Below are 21,005 nucleotides of genomic sequence, written 5' to 3' on the forward strand. Positions count from 1 at the left end.
GCTAGCTAGCACTGCTATCATCCTCTTTTACCACTTCACCAAACATGACTTTTCTGGCCCTCCCTTCTCTTTATTTTCAACTCTCCATTTCACAGCTTTTCTCTTACTGAATTAAACCCTAACATTGTCCTTTTTGCCTCCATGGATTGACAACCTTTTCTGCCCGTTCTGAAAAGCATTTGGCGATTTGCATGTAGGCTACTTGGCACACATACAGTTTGGCCCTAAAGCTTAGGCTTATGCACTAATGCCAGATAGCCTCAATGTAGCCTATAAACAGAAATTGCACTATAATGATTTTTTAAGGTATTGTTTTCTATTTACTCAAACCGCCCACCATCCACCAGCCCTTCATCCACACAATATTTAATGACCCTAAACCTGTCTGTTGTGCTATGTGGGCTATGAGTCAAACAGTGCATCACTACAGTCTAACACAAAGTTGGCCATTTTGAAAGATACATAAATCCCCTTTGTCTGCTTTCTGTAATACCTGATTATGGCACTCTCCCAGATACGTTGGTTATAACAATGGGGCGGCAGCGTAGCCTAGTGGTTAGAGCGTTGGACTAGAAACCGAAAGATTGCGAGATCAAATCCCTGAGCTGACAAGGTACAAATCTGTCATTCTGCCCCTGAATAAGGCAGTTAACCGGCTGTCATTGAAAATAAGAATTTGTTCTTAACTGACTTGCCAAGTTAAATAAACAACAAAATGTGTATTTTTTAAGAAAACTTCCACTGTCCTACCAAGAGTTACAATATCTTTCATCTTCAGTTTGCTCCATTGTTCTTGCATCTGTAGGCAAGCACTTTCTAACCATCCATAATGCTAGCCCACTGGGCACACCACATCATTTCAGCATGGACATTTGGGTAATATTTAGTGGAAGTATTGATCAATGAGATTTCAACCTTTATTCACCCACTCAAAAAGACAGCCAGAAGTTTGTTAAATCCTCACTATGCTTTTAACCATCTAAAAGCACAACCAAATTCCAATGGAAAAACAATGTCAGATATTTGGCTTAGTTGTCATCTAAATGTGTAATTACTGCGCTTTCAACCATTTAAAAGCACAACAAAGTTTGAATGGAAATACAATGTCAGATATTTTGTATTTACAGTATACAACAACTTAATGTGTTATCACTGTGCTTCATCTAATGATCTGGATTGCATTTGAGATGACATTCAAAATGAAATATTACTGCAAGTGATCAATGCTGTTCAATATTCTGTGCAGATTTTTAAAGCAATTGGGAAGATTTCCACAGAACTGTGACCTGCATGCTATCTTGAACACGTTTGCTTTCTATGATTACATAAGAAGACATTTATAGTTACAGTAGGCTAATCTCAAAATGTAGCCATGGATGTGTTACTCATTTTAAGGTTGAATAAATACTGTTACATTAGTTTGTAAGCCTTAACTTTTGGCTTTTTAATGTATTACAAAAAAATGATTGAATTTTGTTTAGTTGGCAACTTTTAAAGGATATCTAATGCTTGGATAGTTTCATTTTAGCCACTGGCGTAATCCTATTCTTAATCCTATCCTAACTGTTTCATTTAGTTGGAGATGTGAATCCAACATATCATTTATTAACTTGTTCATTTGTTACTGTACTGCAAAAGTGATATTGAATTGTGTTTTGTTGTCAACAAATTCCACTTTGTCTACAAATGTATGATTTATATATTGGATTCACATCTCCATCTCAACCAAGAATCAAAATTGAAGAATAAGACTAAATTAAATCAAACTTTATTTAAAGTGCATTTAAAGTTTGAAATGATTTGATTTAGCCTATTCTTTAATCCAACATATAATTTATTAATTTGTGCAAACTGGAATTGAAGTCAGACTAAGTCAGTGGTACAGATGGCACTGTCCAAGCGAAGATACATCTCCTTCAAACGTTGATATTTGGTTGTGTTAACAACTAAACACAATTCAATACCCAGTTTGTCTGCAAATTAATAATTGATATGTTGGATTCATGTCTCCATCTCAACCAAAATTCTAAGTTAAAGAATAGGACTAAATCGAATCACTTTAATTAAATGCACTTCAAATAAAGTTTGATTTGATTTGGTGTTTTTTATTTTATATTTGGTTAAGATGGAGACGTGAATCCAACATATTAATGATAAACTTGCAGATTAAATTTGAAATCAACCAAAGCTTGAAACACTAGGCCTATATGTATTGTCTATTTTTATTTGTACCCTGGGTTGAATTGAAACTGTCACACCCTGATCTGTTTCACCTGTCTTTGTAATCAACCATCTTCCCTATTATCCCCTGTGTATTTATAACTGTGTTCTCTGTTTGTCTGTTGCCAGTTCGTCTTGTTTGTCAAGCTAGACAGCATTTTTGTGTCAGCTCCTGCTTTTCCCCAGTCTCTCTTTTCTTGTCCTCCTGGTTTTTGACCCTTGCCTGTCCTGACCCAGTACCCACCCACCTGACCACTCTGCCTGCCACTGACTCTGAGGCTGCCTGCCGTCCTGTACCTTTGCTTAAGATCTGGATTACCGACCTCTGCCTGACCTGACCCTGATTCTGCCTGCCATCGTGTTCCTTTGCTCCTGTTGCTGTAATAAACATTGTTACTTCGACACGGTCTGCATCTGGGTCTACCTTGATTCCTGATAGAAACAATAGCTGTTGATGACTTTGCAAATGCAATATCAATCTAAGCAGTTTCATTGATGATATATGACTTATAAAGTATGGTACATTTAATTTGCTCATTTGCCCTTTGGAATGACTTCGATAGCAACAGTCAATATATTTAGATATTGAGAGGTCTCTCAATAATCTCTCTCATGATAGCACATTGGTAGTAGTCAGTGACAAACATAAAAGTTGGACTTGGTTAAAACCCTGGATAGGAGGCCAAATCTGAAGATCAACCCTCCAGTAGGAGGTGCTGCCAAGGCTATTATTTGTATTTTATTTTATAGTGTATATAATGTTGAAGATCTGATGTTGTTTCAAAGGTACAAATTCAGCAAAATTTCAACTGAACTTACTTTATATGAATCAACAATATTGGATCAATATGCCTCAGCTTACAGAAGGAGACATCCAAAACAAATGTATCCATAATTAATAATAGTGGCCAGCCATACTGTGTTATTAAGTATCCTTATTTTCACAAAATCTGCTGGATTGGATCCAAAGCCTAAAAACATAGTTAGCACTGGTGTAGAGAGCAGCAATTGTGGGAATGGCAGGATTAGTTTTCAGGAGATCAACCGTGCAAGGACAAGCTGACAGCTCCATCTGCTTCCTTATCACACACAGACAAATAGTTGTAGGATGTCAGAGGAGTCTCTAGTAAAGTGCATCTGTGTATAGCCAGTGTGTGTGTAGGTACTCAGACAGATTTGACAGGAGGTCAGTTTAGAGGTTAACAAAATGCAAAAGTATGATCAAACCTGATGTTCTTAGATTCCTTGATGCATTCTTCCAGGGCACATTCTGTGCCACTTCTTTAGTGTTTCAGTATTTAACTCACCTGTCGTATCTTTGGGAAACGAACCTTGCAAAATTACTTCCTCTGATGTGTTTAGATGACGACTGCATAATCTGTAGTGCAAATGGTATGTCTTATCTATAGTATAATCAAGGTGGAAAGTTACACCAAGTCAAGGGATAACAACCGTTATAACTCCTGGAACCTTGAAGGGTTCTAGTCAGCAACCACAGTCCATTGATGTTGTAGCAGGATACCAAAGAGTATACGCAGCAGTATACGCTGGGAACGTGACATCTATTTCCACCTCCACTTCCCTGTCCACTTTTTCGGTTTTTGACCGAACTTGAAGTTAGCACTGTCATGGCACTGTCCAGGGTTCTGAATGACACGTGATTTCCGCAGGCTAGTTAGATGTCTTAATTTTACCTGTGGCTTCCACAATGTAAGGGACAACAGATGTGTTTACTAAGGATTGTCTTACAATGCTCTGACTTCTTGTGTCTGTGGCTTGGCACTAGACCGTAACCAAGATGAACGTAGCTGGGGCTATTTTGGCTGCATAGACCTCCGTTGACCCACTTCATCAGCATTCAGTGTGAGAAGCTAGCAAGCCTCCCATCCAACCGCATCAACTCTTCATTATCAGCGTGGATTAAATCCAAAACCCTTTACAACTCTACACACAGCCTCACAACCAGTGTCGGTTAAAGAAATAATAGGCATTTCATGCAGTCTGACACTGACCAACTGAGATAAATATGGTCATGAATTCAGTAGGCTACTAAATAACATGTCCAGTGGCGTGTATTCATGGATGCCAAGGGAAGCCAGGCTTCCCCAAATATTTGACCAATAAAAAAATATATAATAATAAAACAAATATTTTTTGTCTCTCTATGTTTTCATAATTTTCCCATCAATTCGTGTCTGAATCTCACCTGAGAAATCATCCAAGCGAGGGAAACAGCGCCCCTCTGTCTCAGTATGTGTATCCCATGTACCTGATGCTGTCTGGACCAAAAGAGTATGACATGTTGTTCTGTAGCATTTGATTGATTGATGCCAGCAAGTGCATGGCCTCCCTTTATAAAACAAATGACATAAGAATTAGCCAATCAGTGTTGAGCTGAGCAAAACCTAATTTTAATATCTGCTCTGCTTGTGTTGATGTCCTGCAGTAGCTAGCTTGTGTTGATGTCCTGCAGTAGCTAGCTTGTGTTGATGTCCTGCAGTAGCTAGCTTGTGTTGATGTCCTGCAGTAGCTAGCTTGTGTTGATGTCCTGCAGTAGCTAGCTTGTGTTGATGTCCTGCAGTAGCTAGCTTGTGTTGTTGTCCTGCAGTAGCTAGCTTGTGTTGATGTCCTGCAGTAGCTAGCTTGTGTTGATGTCCTGCAGTAGCTAGCTTGTGTTGATGTCTTGCAGTAGCTAGCTTGTGTTGATGTCCTGCAGTAGCTAGCTTGCTAAATCTGCCCTTTCCTAAGCCATGGATTTGAACTTGTGGTTTTGACTTAATTCCCTTAATTCCCTGATGGTTATGATGGCGATTCTGATTTAACCATAAATTCATATGTTGTGCCACTGTCCTGAGACGATTGAAGGTCAATATGTAGCCTAGATGTAGACTAGTAGTCTCATGTTAACTAGCTAGATAACTTAGCTGGTTCATTGTTGCCTCATGCAAGGAAGTTAGGATAGTAAGCATTTTAGCTAGGTAGTCTAAGACAACAAAAACTAAAGCTTGTTTTTTTTTTTACCTGCGTGTACCCGCACGCGCACACAAACACACACACAGAGGCAGAAATCAGTACCATAGACAGCCACATCATATTTAGCAACATTGATTGGACTAAATTGTTTTTGGTATCTTTAAGTTTGTTTTCAGTGTATTAAACTGAGTATATATAGCATTGTTGATTTGATTATGTTTAAATGTTTAAAATGAAATGTTGCTGAAATAGCGGTGGCAGTGCTAAATTCTCTACCCACCCCAGAGCCCTCCTCACGTTTTTTTTGCACCCTCAGATTTTGGGGGTGCATGATGTCCCTGATAGCAGTAGCATTGCCAACCCAAGCCTGTCAGATTTCTGACAGTCATTACTGAGCTGAAAATGGGTCTGGTCTCTGTGGAGAGTGGGAGAGCTCTACACTCTAAAACAGAGGAAAATGTGTCTGTGACCGTGCTAGGGCTTTTGGGACAGTTTCCTCTCCGTGCTACACCTAATTATAATCTGTAGCAGACAAAGGAAGCGTTTCATTTGAGATGGTTCAAATGTGCCCAGAAATAAGCTTTTGGAGAACAGGAGTTGTAAGGAGAAATGGCAATTGTAAACTTAATCTTACACTGTAAGGGAAATTACTATTAGAAATTGCAGACATGCAGTCTAGTTGTGCAATGTGATATATTGTATTGCACACTGAGTATACCAAACATTACGAACCCCCCCCCCTCCTCTTCGTGATACATCTAATTATAATCCGTCATGTGTTGCTGCCATGTTGTGTTGTTGTCTTAGGTCTCTTTTTAAGTCTTTCTTAATTGTTGTGGTCGCTCTCATCATGATGTGTGTTTTGTCCTACATCCGCGTAAAAGGAGGCATTTGGCCTCGTGGTAGGCCTTCATTGTAAATAAGAATTTGTTCTTAATTGACTTGCCTAGTTAAAATAAGGTTAAATATATAAAACATGTTTAATCAATGTTGACGTTGAACCAACGTGGAATAGACTTTGAATTGATGTCTGTGTGGGCTGGAACCAAACGGGGTTATTCTCCTATTGGGACAGCCGAATAACCCTTTCAGGTTCTAGATAGCAATTTGTTTTATAATTGTGTATGGCTTCACAGATACGACATGGCTTCATTGAGTCAAAGTATAGGGTGTACAAGCATTTTTTTGTATTTTGCATATTTTTTTAGATCAGCTTTAATATTTCAGATTGTGGGTTCCATCAAATGTAATTGTCTACATCATTTCCAATCCCCCATATATATATTTTTTGTAAATATATATATATATATATATAAATATTTGTTATATATTCTCCCCTAACCCTACTACCCCTCCCCTAATTGGCGTAAACTAATAGACCACGACACTTAGTATGTACTGTATAAGCTGGAAATAGATGCCTATGTACATTTTATGGACACAGCATATTTTACAATAGTTATCTTTTGTTTGTTTTTTAGTTCCATCCTCCAGCTACCCTCAACCCCTCCAAGCATTACTCAAAAGGAGCTAACGCACAGATATACCTACTCTATGCTGTTGTACACTTCCCTCAAAATAGCCCTTTGAGGAGGGCATTTCACTACTATTCTCTTATTTTAACATTTACACCATGTACATTAGTTAATTCATGTTCATCAAACAAAATGTCTTAATATCGCCTTGGATTATTTGCCAGTGATTTATTTTCCTTCTGATACTGTCTTGGGTTCACTAGTTTCCTAGCAACCACTTTAAGACACTATTTTGTGTTACTTGTGTTACCATGACCCAGTTTTCTGGAATAATTCAAGGTGGTTAAATATAATTTGCAGGATCAATTTAAAGTTAGATAGAATATCTATCGAATTCCAAAAACTTGTACAACAAATCTTCTGTTTGAAAGGTACCAGGAGTTGGATCAATTCTTATCCTCTACACAATAATAGAGTAATAAAACAGACTAAATGTACAAAACATTATGAACACCTGCTCTTTCTTGGCAGTCATGGCATAGACTGACCAAGTGAATCCAGAGGAAAGCTATGATCCCTTGTTGATGTACTTGTTAAATCCACTTCAATCAGTATGGATGAAAGGGAGGAGACAGGTTAAAGAAGGATTTTTAAGCCTTGAGGCAATTGAGAGGTGGATTGCGTATGTGTGCCATTCCGAGGGTGAATGGGCACGAAAAGTGCCTTTGAACGGGTTATGGTAGTAGGTGCCAGGCGCACCAATTTTGTGTCAAGAACTGCAACGCTGCTGGGTTTTTCATGCTCAGCAGTTTCCCGTGTATATCAAGAATGGTCCACACATTGAATACTATGTGGGAAGCATTGTATTCAACATGGGCCAGAATCCCGGTTGTACGCTTTCGACACCTTGTAGAGTCCATCCCCCGACAAATTGAGGCTGTTCTGAGGGCAAATTCAATATTAGGAAGGTGTTCTTAATGTCTTGAACACTCAAGACACTATATAAAAACCTTACCCCAACATCTGTCTTGGCCACAAGGTGGACATCTAACAACTTGCTGACTCTTTTGCTGTGCGTTAGCTCCTGCATGTGCCAGCAAAATAGTCAGCAAGTTGTTAGATCACCACCTTGTGGCCAAGGCTGATGTTGGGGTAAGGTTTTTATTGAACCAATCACCAATGGTAGGTGGGGTCTAATAAAACAAGGTGAATGTTCTGTATGATGTTTAAATACTCATTATAGGAAGTGATCCTTATAAAAGGCAAATAGAATGAATGGCATACAAATGTAGCAATGAAAATGAATTAAGGTAGGTGGAGTAATGTTTTCAATTCCTTGGACCATTCCCACTGTCGTATGCATAATTAAAGTTGATCCTGTCTTGAAACATGGGGATGGTGTCGTGTCCTGTGATTTTGCTCTTCTCAATGGACGTGTTGAAACCGTTATCTCTGAACATCCCACTTTTCAGCATGTGTTCTGAAAACTTCCGATAACTGCCATTAAAAGTTGTCTGATGGGATAGGAAAAATGAAACAAAATCAGGTTCAGACAGATCAGTGCAAATAATCATGTTTTTTTTGTTTGTTTTAGATTTCCATACGGTTTATGGCATCTTTCTTACAGGCATTTCATGAACGGTTGGTCTCTTGCTTCCATATATTTGGCTTGATGTCTGGTAGAATGGGTGGTTTTTCTTCGTACTGAAATAGACAAATATTATCTCAGTGCATTGATCATCAAAAGCAAACAACCTTTTTGGTGCATAACATTTTTAGCAAAATGGTTAAAGGACCAATGCAACTTTTTATTTCTCAATCTGTTTGTAACATATTCTAGTTTTGGGAACATATAACTAACTGTATTGAGATCAAATGTTTAATCGATGAGAACATGTGCAGAATGTTGGCCAAAAACCATCTTGCATCATCTTTTCCGACTACCGGCCACTGGGTTTCCTCTCATCACCATATTTGGTGGTGAGTGGAAATGCCAACTGGATACTTCAGATTTATACATCCGGTGAAACATCTGGCTCATTGTTCTATCTGTGACAGCAGTGATTGTCAGACCAGGAGACATTCAGAAAATCTTCTCACTAAAACATCTGTAGCGTCCGACCGGTTTGGGCTACACCAGGGATTCTGATTTTCCATGTATGAAAATGTTATTTGATGCATTTCTATGGGCTAATAGCAGTAAGACCAAATTCAATGTTCAATTAAATATATTTTTATTTTCTACCCACAGGGGTCCTAAAATTCTAAATCAAATAGGAAAACTATCCTTGGTGACCATCTAAAAACAGTTCCATATGTTAGCTTAGTAGAAAACCCTCCGATATGACTTTCTTTAGTAAAAAAAATGTGCTGCTGATAATACTGCTATAGTCGTCAAGGAAAAGGCAGAGGACATGTACAGTTGAAGTCAGAAGTTTACATACACCTTAGCCAAACACATTTAAAATCAGTTATTGACAATTCCTGACATTTAATCCTAGTAAAAATTCCCTGTCTTACGTCAGTTAGGATCACCACTTTATTTTAAGAATGTGAAATGTCAGAATAATAGAGAACGATTTATTTCAGCTTGTATTTCTTTCGTCACATTCCCAGTGGGTCAGAAGTTTACATACACTCAATTCGTATTTGGTAGCATTGCCTTTAAATAGGTTAACTTGGGTTAAACGTTTCAGGTAGCCTTCCACAAGCTTCCCACAAAAAGTTGGGTGAATTTTGACCCATTCCTCCTGACAGCTGGTGTAACTGAGTCAGGTGTGTAGTGCTCCTTGCTCACACACGCTTTTTCAGTTCTGCCCACAGATTTTCTATGGGATTGTGTTCGGGGCTTTGTGATGGCCACTCCAATACCTTGACTGTGTTGTCCTTAAGCCATTTTGCCACAACTTTGGAAGTATGCTTGGGGTCATTGTCCATTTGGAAGACCCATTTGCGAACAAAAGCTTTAACTTTTGACTGATGTCTTGAGATGTTGCTTCAATATATCCACATAATTTTCCCACCTCATGATGCCATCTATTTTGTGAAGTGCACCAGTCCCTCCTGCAGCAAAGCAACCCCACAACATGGTGCTGCCACCCCCGTGCTTCACGGTTGGGATGGTGTTCTTCGGCTTGCAAGGCTCCCCCTTTTTTCTCAAAACATAACGATGGTCATTATGGCCAAACGGTTCTATTTTTGTTTCATCAGACCAGAGGACATTTCTCCAAAACGTACGATCTTTGTCCCCATGTGCAGTTGCACACCATAGTCTGGCTTTTTTTAATGGCGGTTTTGGAGCAGTGGCTTCTTCCTTGCTGAGCGGCCTGTCAGGTTATTGGTGTATGTAAACTTCTGACCCACTGGAATTGTGATACAGTGAATTATAAGTTAAATAATCTGTCTGTAAACAATTATTGGAAAAAATTACTTGTGTCATGCACAAAGTAGATGTCCTAACCGACTTGCCAAAACTAGAGTTTGTTAACAAGAAATTTGTGGAGTGGTTGAAAAACAAATTTTAATGATTCCAACCAAGCTGTATGTAAACTTCTGACTTCAACTGTAGGTGTTGCCCATGTATCTGATGCTCTCTGGCCAAAAGGAGTATGGCATGTCATATTCATTTTGGCCAGACAGCATCAGATACGTGGGCTACATATAGTAAGCCAGAAGGGTGCTCTTTTGCTCACTCTGATTCTTTTTCTAATGAGATCGTTTTAGCCACTTGCGAATTGAAGGAAAGTTGGCGGGTGCACAGTGCACTGTTAGAATTATAATTATTTTGGATGAACGTGTGAAGGTAACCTACATTTTCAAGTGGTTTGTCATCAGATGAAAACATGACTGGTTGTGTTCATGGCACATGACTGGCCTCTGCCTGGGGCCTCCAAATCACTAAGTCCGCCCCTGCTGATGGGAGGGATATGTAACCTGAAAACTAGCTGTTATTGGCAGATATGTTTGAAACTCTCTTTGTTATTGGTCTATTAAAGAGTATCCTGTACTTTTCAATACTTTTTTGCCTGTAGTTCTGAAAGTAGCACTCATGAGCCGAAAGTGGTCCCCGACAATTGCACATCTCTGTCTGTCCGTCCGTCCGTCCGTCCGTCCGTCTGTCTGTCCGTCTGTCTGTGTGTGCATGGGAAACATATATTTACATTGCCAAAGCAAGTAAAATGGATCAACAAAAGTGAAGTAAATATTGCACTCATCCAAGTTCCAAAATAATAGACTTCAAAATGTCAAATTATGTCTATATACCGAGCTGTTACAACATGCAAATAGTTAAAGTATAAATATGGGTTGTATTTACAATGGTGTTTGTTCTTCACTGGTTGCCCTTTTCTTGTGGCAACAAGTCACAAATATTGCTGCTGTGATTGCACAATGTGGTATTTTGCACAATAGATATGGGAGTTTATTAAAATTGGATTTGTTTTCTAAATCTTTGTGGGTCTGTGTAATCTGAGGGAAATATGTGTCTCTAATATGGTCATACATTTGGCAGGACGTTAGGAAGTGCAGCTCAGTTTCCACCTAATTTTGTCGTTTGTGTGCGCATAGCCTGTCTTTTCTTGAGAGCCAGCTTTCTCAATAGCAAGGCTATGCTCCCTGAATGTGTACATGATCAAAGCTTTCCTTAATTTGGGGTCAGTCACAGTGGTCAGGTATTCTGCCACTGTGTACTCTCTGTTAAGGGCCAAGACGAGAGGAGTGGTGCGGAAGGAGATTGCTGCCGTTTTACAATCCCGTAACCAATTGTGCTATTGTGTACGTTTTTTTGCATTATTTGTAACTTATTTTGTACATAATGTTTCTGCCACTGTGTCTTATGACCGAAAAGAGCTTCTAGATATCAGGACAGCGATTACTCACCCCGTACTGGAGGAATTCTTTTTCTTCAATGAAATGGACAGGAAGGATTTACTTCAGACACCCGACAAGGCCCCCATCCCCGTCATTCACGGGAAAAGGAGATGGGGGTATCGTGGACGAAGGTCCGGGTGCCTTGTAAGGATCCGTCGCCGAGAGGGTAATCTACCTTTACCATCGGTCCTATTAGCCAATGTACAATCAATCCATAATAAAATAGACAAACTACGATCACGTATATCCTACCAACGGGACATTAAAAACTGTAATATCATTTATTTCACCGAGTCGTGGCTGAACGACGACATTAATAACATACAGCTGGTGGGTTTTAAGCTTTTTTGGCAGGATAGAACAGAGGCCTCTGGTAAGACTAGGGGTGGCAGTCTATGTATATTTGTAAACAACAGTTGGTGCACAAAATCTAAGGAAGTCTTGAGGTTTTGCTCACCTGAGGTAGAGTATCTCATCATAAGCTGTAGACCACACTATTTACCAAGAGTTTTCATCTGTATTTTTCGTAGCTGTCTATATACCACTACAAACTGATTCTGCCACTAAGACCACACCTCAATGAGCTGTATACGGCCATAAGCAAACAGGAAAACGCTCATTCAGAGGCGGCGCTTCTAGTGGCTGGGGACATTAATGCAGGGAAACTCAAATCCATTTTACCTAATTTCTACTAGCATGTTAAATGTGCAACCAGAGGGAAATAAAACTCTAGACCACCTTTACACCACACACAGAGACACATACAAAGCTCTCCCTCGCCCCCCATTTGGTAAATATGACCATAATTCTATCCTCCTGATTCCTGCTTACAAGCAAAAACTAAAGCAGGAAGCACCAGTGACTCGGTCAAATAGAAAGTAATCAGATGAAGCAGATGCTAAGCTACAGGACTGTTTTGCTAGCACAGACTGGAATATGTTCCGGGATTCTTCCATGGCATTGCGGAGTACACCACATCAGTCACTGGCTTCATCAATAAGTGCAACAATGACGTCGTCACCACAGTGACCGTATGTACATAACCCAATCAGAAGCCATGGATTACAGGCAACAACTGCACTGAGCTAAAGGGTAGAGCTGCCGCTTTCAAGGAGTGGGACTCTAACCCGGAAGCTTATAAGAAATACCGCTATGCCCTCTGACGATCCATCAAACAGGCAAAGTGTCAATACAGGACTAAGTACAGGACTAAGATTGAATTGTACTACACCGGCTCCGACGCTCGTCGGATGTGGCATGGCTTGCAAACTATTACCGACTACAAAGGGAAGCACAGCCGCGAGCTGCCCAGTGACACAAGCCTATCAGACGAGCTAAATTACTTCTATGCTCGCGTCGAGGTAAGTAACACTGAAGCATGCATGAGAGCATCAGCTGACTGTGTGATCACACTCTCCGTAGCCGATGTGATTAAGACCTTTAAACAAGTCAACATTCACAAGGCCGCAGGGTTACCAGGACGTTTACCAGGACGTGTACTCCGAACATGCGCTGACCAACTGGCAAGTGTCTTCACTGACATTTTCCAACTCTCCCTGTCTGAGTCTGTAATACCAACATGTTTCAAGCAGACCACCATAGTCCCTGTGCCCAAGAACACTAAGGTAACCTGCCTAATGACTACCAACCTGTAACACCCACGTCTGTAGCCATGAAATGCTTTGAAAGGCTGGTCATGGCTCACATCAACACCATTTTCCCAGAAACCCTATACCCACTCCAATTTGAATACCGCCCCAACAGATCCACAGATGATGCAATCTCTATTGCACTCAACACTGCCCTGGACAAAAGGAACACCTATGTGAGAATGCTATTTATTGACTACAGCTCAGCGTTCAACACCATAGTACCCTCAAAGCTCATTACTATGATAAGGAACATGGGACTAAACACCTCCCTCTGCAAATGGATCCAAAACTTCCTGACGGGCTGACCCCCAGGTGGTAAGGGTAGGTAACAACACATCCGCCACACTGATCCTCAACACTGGGCCCCCACAGGGGTGCGTGCTCAGTCCCCTCCTGTACTCCCTGTTCACTCATGACTGCATGGCCAGGCACGTCTCCAACACCATCATCAAGTTTGCCGATGACACAACAGTGGTAGGCCTGATCACCAACAATGATGAGACAGCCTATAGGGAGGAGGTCAGAGACCTGGCTGTGTGGTGCCAGAACAACAACCTCTCCCTCAATGTGATCAAGACAAAGGAGATGATTGTGGACTACAGGAAAAGGAGGACCGAGCACACCCCCATTCTCATCAACTAGTTGAAGTGGAGAATGTTGAGAGCTTCAAGTTCCTTGGTGTCCACATCACCAACAATCTAACATGGTCCAAACACACCAAGACAGTCGTGAAGAGGGCAAAGTTTATTCCCCCGCTTCTTTAATTAGAACAACAGTTTTCAGCTGTGCTAACATAATTGCAAAAATTGTTTTCTAATGATCAGTTTGCCTTTTTAATAAAATTATACACTTGGATTGGTTAACACAACGTGCCATTGGAACACAGGAGTAATGGTTGCTGATAATGGGCCTCTGTACGCCCATGTAGATATTCCATAAAATAATCTGCCGTTTCCAGCTACGGTAGTAATTTACAAAATTATCAATCTCTACACTGTATTTCTGATCAATTTGGTGTTATTTTAATGGACGGAAAATTTGGTTTTCTTTCAAAAACAAGGACATTTCTAAGTGACCCCAAACTTTTGAACGTTAGTGTACATATTACCTCGACTAACCGGTGTTAGTCGCACATTGACTCTGTACCGTTTCCCCCCGTTTAGCCTCGCTATTGTTATTTTACTGTTACTTTAATTTTCTATTTTTTACTTAACACTTTTTCTTCTAAAATCATTGTTGGTTAAGGGCTTGTATAGTAAGCATTTTACTGTAAGGTATACTACACCTGTTGTATTCGGCGCAAGTGACAAATAAAATTTGATTTGAAATAGTATTCTAGTTTGCTCAGGTTTTTGTTCATTCGTACCAATGTGTCAAGTAATTATCTTTTTGTTTTCTCATGATTTGGTTGAGTCTAATTGTGTTGCTGTACTGGGGCTCTGTGGGGTCTGTTTGTGTTTGTGAACATAGCCCAAGGACCAGCTTGCTCTTCTCCAGATGAATCTCTCTGTTGATAATGGCTTTGTTATGGAATGTTTGGGAATCACTTCCTGTTAGGTGGTTGTAGAATTGAACAGCTCTTTTCTGGATTTTGATAATTAGCGGGTATCGGCCTAATTCTGCTCTGCATGCATTATTGATCTCTCTCTCACACTCCCTCTCTCTGCTGTGTCCACTGAGCAGTTGGGCTAGCCCTGCAACCTCATTGGATAATACTTGGCCGGCCTCTTGCTAGCTGTCACTCAAATGCTAGGGGCTCATTGGCAAGAACTCGAATTGCTAGGGGGCTGGCCCACATTTGGGAAAATGGCACAGCAGTTTCAAGAAAACAGTTGCTTTCAAACTAGGGATTCCATGGCTAATTGAGGTAAAACAATAATTCTGCTCATAGATTATGCATGTATGAACTACACATTGACACATCTGGTACAAAGCGGTTGGTTTAAAAAATAATTTGTCACCAAAACATATTGACATTTCAGGCAGTCTTTTCCTTACAGCAATTACACTAAAAGGGCATTATCATTTTCACAGTATTATTCCAACCTCATAGTGTATACACTAACCTATCAGGCGATATTATTTAAAATGAGGTTAGTCTTGTTATTGTGAACGTCTAGTTTCAGGCAACTGAATTGCTGTGAAATTTCAATGTTGCCCACACACAACTTTCCTGAAAATTGGAAACATCGAGGCTACCATGTGAGTGGTGATATTGCAATGGGAGGACACAGCGTGCATAACCGCATTACGGGTTCGATTTAAATGAGCACTTTAACATGCTGTAATTAGGATTTACCTGTAGCCTTGAAAGCAATCGGGGTTATTAAAACGCTTAGGAAGATTTTTGTCCACTTTGTAAACGTCACTGGTTTTCATAGCTTCATTGTCGTCTGATGGATGAGTTTCCACATAGTTTTCAGAATCCATGATTATGAGACGAGGGTTTCGGCCCCGATGCACACGACAACAAGGAGTAGGGTACTGTTTAAGTTAGTTGCTACCAACACAACTGTAACGAGGTGACGTCGGAGGGTTGGAACCATAGAGATCCTATTTCACGTGCCATAAAAGTAGGAATTAGAATACTAGAATGATCATGAACCTTATGATGGTATAAAAGTCAGGTAGTTGGTCAGCCATGGTTTGCCAGTGTTGTGATAAGATATTGTGTAAAACAATATATTTGAAGAATTATCTGTACTGTATGTTAGCTAGCTAGCCAGTTTTAGCAGAATGATTCCGTAAATGTTTCCAATTAACTGCCAATATGACAACATTCCATAAAAAGAAATGCAGCCAATCCACAGCCACACAGTGGTTTAATAATTTGATGAAATGATTTAGACAAATTGTAAATGCAACAAGTGATGATAATGTATCATATAATAGCACTCACAGCTTTCCACAAAAAATACAACATTTAGACATTTATGGTCTGTTTACATATGCTGTATTTTAGAGGCTATCTATACAGAACATTTGTATAAAATCCATATAAACTGTATTTATAATTATATAACAATATTGTAGGTTGACAATAATTCTATTACACAATTTCAGATATATCCCATGCCTTACTTTTATTTTCCTGTATAAGTAAAATCAGGAAATGCATCACCTCTGCCTCTACTGCCATTCATTCCAATTGGTTTGGATTTCTCCCTAACCACAATAGGTTTGGATTTCTCCCTAACCACAATAGGTTTGGATTTCTCCCTAACCACAATAGGTTTGGATTTCTCCCTAAACACAATAGCTGCCATTTTCACCGCATTCTGGAACTTTGAGGGTTTATGACATAGCCTCTCTATTAAAAAAGTGTCAATGGGTGCATCAGGGTCGCTTTGTTCAGAGACTGATTGTGTATTCAATTTCGTCTCTTAGTGTAGAATTGAGTTGTCAATTGTAATGATCATTTATTAAACAGACAATTACATTGCAGTGCCTATTTCAAAACATGTCCAACTAGGAGAGTTGGCTATAATGTTTTTGAACTTTATTCAATTACAGGCCCATTTTTTGATATTTGAGAAAAAAAATGTTTTTCCTACAAAAAATTAAGACATAATAATAGGCTGTAGCCTAATATGACTGTTTCATTGTACTAAAACAAGACATATGCAGTCAACATAAATATAACAGTCACAAGGCACAGGGAATTTCTTTTGCAAGTATAAATAAGATTTACCATTTAGAGTTAACATTTTCAAATGTCAGTGTAACATTCAACAACACATTTAAAGTAAATAATTCAACAATAATATTTAAGTAAACTGGCTAGTCAATTTCTTCACTGGATATGAAAGTATCCTAAATTATTATATTTAAATGCTGTTATTCTGACACAAGGGCTGAGTTTTCATCACATTTCCTGCTTCACATCTGTCTATACAACGATGAGATGCATAGGATTATGGAGAACTGAGGTGCTGTCCATCTCTCGTTGGCAGTGACAGCCACAGTGCATTATTACTCACGGTACGAGTTTGAGACTGGCCGAGCGCGTACCAAAAGTAATAATGGACCGTGAAGCAGGCAGAAACTCTTATCTTCGGTTTATCTGTGGGGAAAAAAATCCCAGGTTTGATCTGGCTATGAGAAGCCAACAATCCTCTATATCCCATTGTACAATATTGTAAAATTCCATTGGGCATTGAGGTTGGGCTGTGAGATTGTAGCTTCCATCTATCTGAAACAAGAGAAGAAAAAATGTAATATTAGCCAACACAACCCACTGGGCACATACTGGTTGAATCAACGTTGTTTCCAATTCACTTCAATGAAATGACGTTGAACCAATGTTGAATTGACATCTGTGCCCAGTGGGAAGCACATGAGCTTTACCAATATCTATCCTATATTATTGGGCTGCATTTTGAATAGCAGAACAATAAATCAGGCCTAGAGGGCAGCATGCATAGCCTAATACAGTGGTCCCCAACCTTTTTCCGCTACTGTGCCACCAACGGTATTTTGCTCTGCCCAGAGTACGTCTGTTGTACCCCCTCATGTGCATTTTACCATTAGGAATAAGTCTTCTCAAGTACCCCCTGTGGATAGGCTAAGAACCCCCAGGGGTCCTTCTCCATAAAGCCTGCCCACTGTTCACGCCATGTTCATCTAGTTTTGAGTTACATTTGGATGAGTTTTCAACTAATGTGAATTCAACGTGAAAAAAAAACAAATCAACAAGTCATTGGGTTTAGGTTAAAAGTTGGCAGAAAAAAACACGAAATGCCCTTAAATTGATTACTTTTTGTGAATCCAATCAGTTTACCACATTGATTTTGTTAAAATGACATGTTTGAGGGTAGGTCAACTGTAAAATCACAAACTTTTTGTCGCATCAAGGTGGGTGTTTACATCACTGGCTTCAATTCAAAACAGGCCAATGTATGATCATTGTAATGTCTAATAATAGTGTATGACCTGAATTCGTTGATGCTTTTAAGCTTTAAATGTTCAATATATTGTGCTTATCAATGGTCTAACAAGTTCCTTGGTTTATTAGGCCAGTGGTTCCAAGCCTACCCTCAAACACAAATGTCCCACTAATGACTTCATACTATTGCAATAATACCTTGAAAATGCAAACATCATTCTCCTCCGGGCAAACACTGGTTGAATCAATGTTGTCATTTGAACAAAATCAACGTGGAAAGCTGATTGGATTCACAAAAAGTAATCAATTTAAGGGCATTTCGTCTTTTTTTCTGCCAACTTTGAACCTAAACCCAATGACTTGTTGATTATTATTATTTTATTTCACGTTGAATTCACGTTAGTTGAAAACTCATCCAATTGTAACTCGAAACTAGACGAACATGACGTGAACAGTGGGTAGGCTTCATGGATAAACATTTCAGTGTTTCAGGTAATCAAAGGACAAATCACAAATTGAATTTTCTGAATTAAAAACCACAGAGTACTAGTTTTGAATATATGTTACCTTTGCATATCACAACTGCATCATGATAATACTGACTCTTATGTTTTCTCTGGGAAAAAATAAAGTATAATCTATAATGGTGAAATGTCCTCCCTACTTACCATAGAATGGAGAACACAATGCCAAGCCTCTTGAGTCTACCTGGTTGCAGCTGCCACATCACCTCTATTCACTTGACTGACTTGTTGGGCTATTTTGCCATCGCGACCATCTCCCAATATTAGTTTAATCACAGTATAGGCTACAAATATGTATTTCCCTTCTGTTCCGTTGCTGCCGAATGGAGTGGAATGGTATAGCCTGCCCGTTTTGGAAGTGCTTTTTATGCATACCTTCCTGTTGCGGCCGGGAACTGGACGGTCATTCCCAAGCCGGAATTCCTGTGTGTGTTTCCAACTGATAAAATAAGTTGTAAAGCGCAAACACCCTCCATCCTGCTGAAAATGCTTCACGAATGACATCTTCAAAGAAGTACGTGCTTTCTAGCATCCATGTGTAAAGCAGCTTGAGTTATAAAATCCATTGTTTGTGTTTGTAAGAAATCAATTAATTAGACCAGAATAACTGTAATTCATCCCATTGCATATTGCCATTAATTAGGCCTAAAGATGTTCAGAATGAGGCTGATTATGAAGGCATATAAAGGCAACTTAATGTGTCAACTGAAATGACTTACTCTACATTAAAATACATATATGGTTATACATGCCATAGCCTAATGCACCATTGATCCAAACCGATTTAATGACCCTAAATCTAATAAGACACAACCGTGATTGTTATCACCAACGTGGACTATTTAGCTTTTTACCCACTAGCACATTGGTATAATAGTGTAGTAAGTCGTCTACTTGTGTTGTATAGAACATTAAGTAGTGTTGAGTTTGCAAGAAAGGCATTTCACTGTACTTGTGCATATGACATTACAACTTTAAATTTGAGACTAGTACACTATAAAGGTCTAGTTAACATATGCTGCTAAGTCATTTTTTCTAAAGGACGTTTTTACTACAAGTCTGGGGTATAAGTGAGTGTGTGGATGAAAACAGTGATTTATCCTGCTTCCTTAGGGTATGTGCCATTGGTCTTTATAAAACTCTGTCAGGCCCCCTCTTTGACGCAGATCCGTTTCCTGTGTGAAGGAGACTTTGTATTGTTCTGAGGGCCCACGACGCAGTATCACCATCCTCCAGTCACTTCCCGCTTCCTATCAACCAGGAAATGCTGCATTGCTATTTTCCCCCAATAATCCAGATTTAAATTCAACATTTTAAGGAGAGGATTTGTAAACCTATTGACCGTTAAATGGTGAAGGAGTCTCCCATTGTAAGAGTTGGTGTGTTAATACACCTAGGCCTGGGCCAGATTTAGTAAGCATTCAGCAAGGGATAAATACCAAAATGAAGGCTAAACCATGACACTACATGTACACTCTAGCTTGATACAGTGCATTCGGAAAATATTCAGACCCCTTGACTTAACACATTTTTTTACCTTATAGTCTTATTCTAAAATTAATTGAATTGTTTTTTTTCTACTCATCAATCTACACACAATACCCCATAATGCATTTTTTCTAGAAAACCACTTCTCCCCCGATTTCTCAGTTTGGCCTGGTGGCCAGCTCTAGGAAGATTCTTGGTGGTTCCAAACTTCTTCCATTTAAGAATTAAGGAGGCCACTGTGTTCTTGCAGACCTTCAATGCTGCAGAAATGTTTTGGTAACCTTCCCCAGATCTGTGCCTCGACATTATTTACAGTAGCTCTTACAGTGAAAGCAGACCATGCTATTGTTTGAGGAGAGTGCACAATTATGAACTTGAAAATGTATCAATAAACCAATTAGGCACATTTGGTCAGACTTGATACAACATTTTGAACATAAATACAATGGTTCATTGAATCAGTCTAAAACAGACCATGACAAACAAGCATGGTGAAGCATGGTGGTGGAAACATGCTTTGGGGATGTTTTTCACCGACTGGGAGACTAGTCAGGATCGAGACAAAGATGAATGGAGCAAAGAACAGAGATCCTTGAGGAAAACCTGCTCATTATGAGGAAAACCTCATAATGAGGCGAAGGTTCACCTTCCAACAGGACAACGATCCTAAGCACACAGCCAAGATAACGCAGGAGTGGCTTTGGGACAAGTCTCTGAATGTCCTTGAGTGGAGAAACCTGAAAATAGCTGTGCAGTGACGCTCCCCATCTAACCTGACAGCTTGAGAGGACCTGCAGAGAAGAATGGGAGAAACTCCCCAAATACAGGTGTGTGAAGGTTGTCGCGTCATACCCAAGAAGACTGCTGTAATCGCTGCCAAAGGTGCTTCAACAAAGTACTGAGCAGTGGTGGAAAAAGT

General features: G+C 39.6%; 1 protein-coding gene across 1 annotated transcript; it reads right to left on the reverse strand.

The window, feature by feature from the left end:
- Positions 1 to 6,614: 6,614 nt before the first annotated feature.
- Positions 6,615 to 15,661, reverse strand: LOC139411919 (piercer of microtubule wall 1). The gene is made up of 3 exons (XM_071158676.1): positions 15,489 to 15,661; positions 8,294 to 8,372; positions 6,615 to 8,182 (listed from the first exon to the last, which is right to left on the reverse strand). The coding sequence occupies exons 1-3, from the start codon at positions 15,617 to 15,619 to the stop codon at positions 7,997 to 7,999; spliced, it is 396 nt and encodes a 131-aa protein (XP_071014777.1). The 5' UTR covers positions 15,620 to 15,661; the 3' UTR covers positions 6,615 to 7,996.
- Between the last annotated feature and the right edge of the window lie 5,344 nt (positions 15,662 to 21,005).

This window comes from Oncorhynchus clarkii, chromosome 6 (genome assembly GCF_045791955.1).
Source record: "Oncorhynchus clarkii lewisi isolate Uvic-CL-2024 chromosome 6, UVic_Ocla_1.0, whole genome shotgun sequence".
Lineage (NCBI taxonomy): Eukaryota > Metazoa > Chordata > Actinopteri > Salmoniformes > Salmonidae > Oncorhynchus > Oncorhynchus clarkii.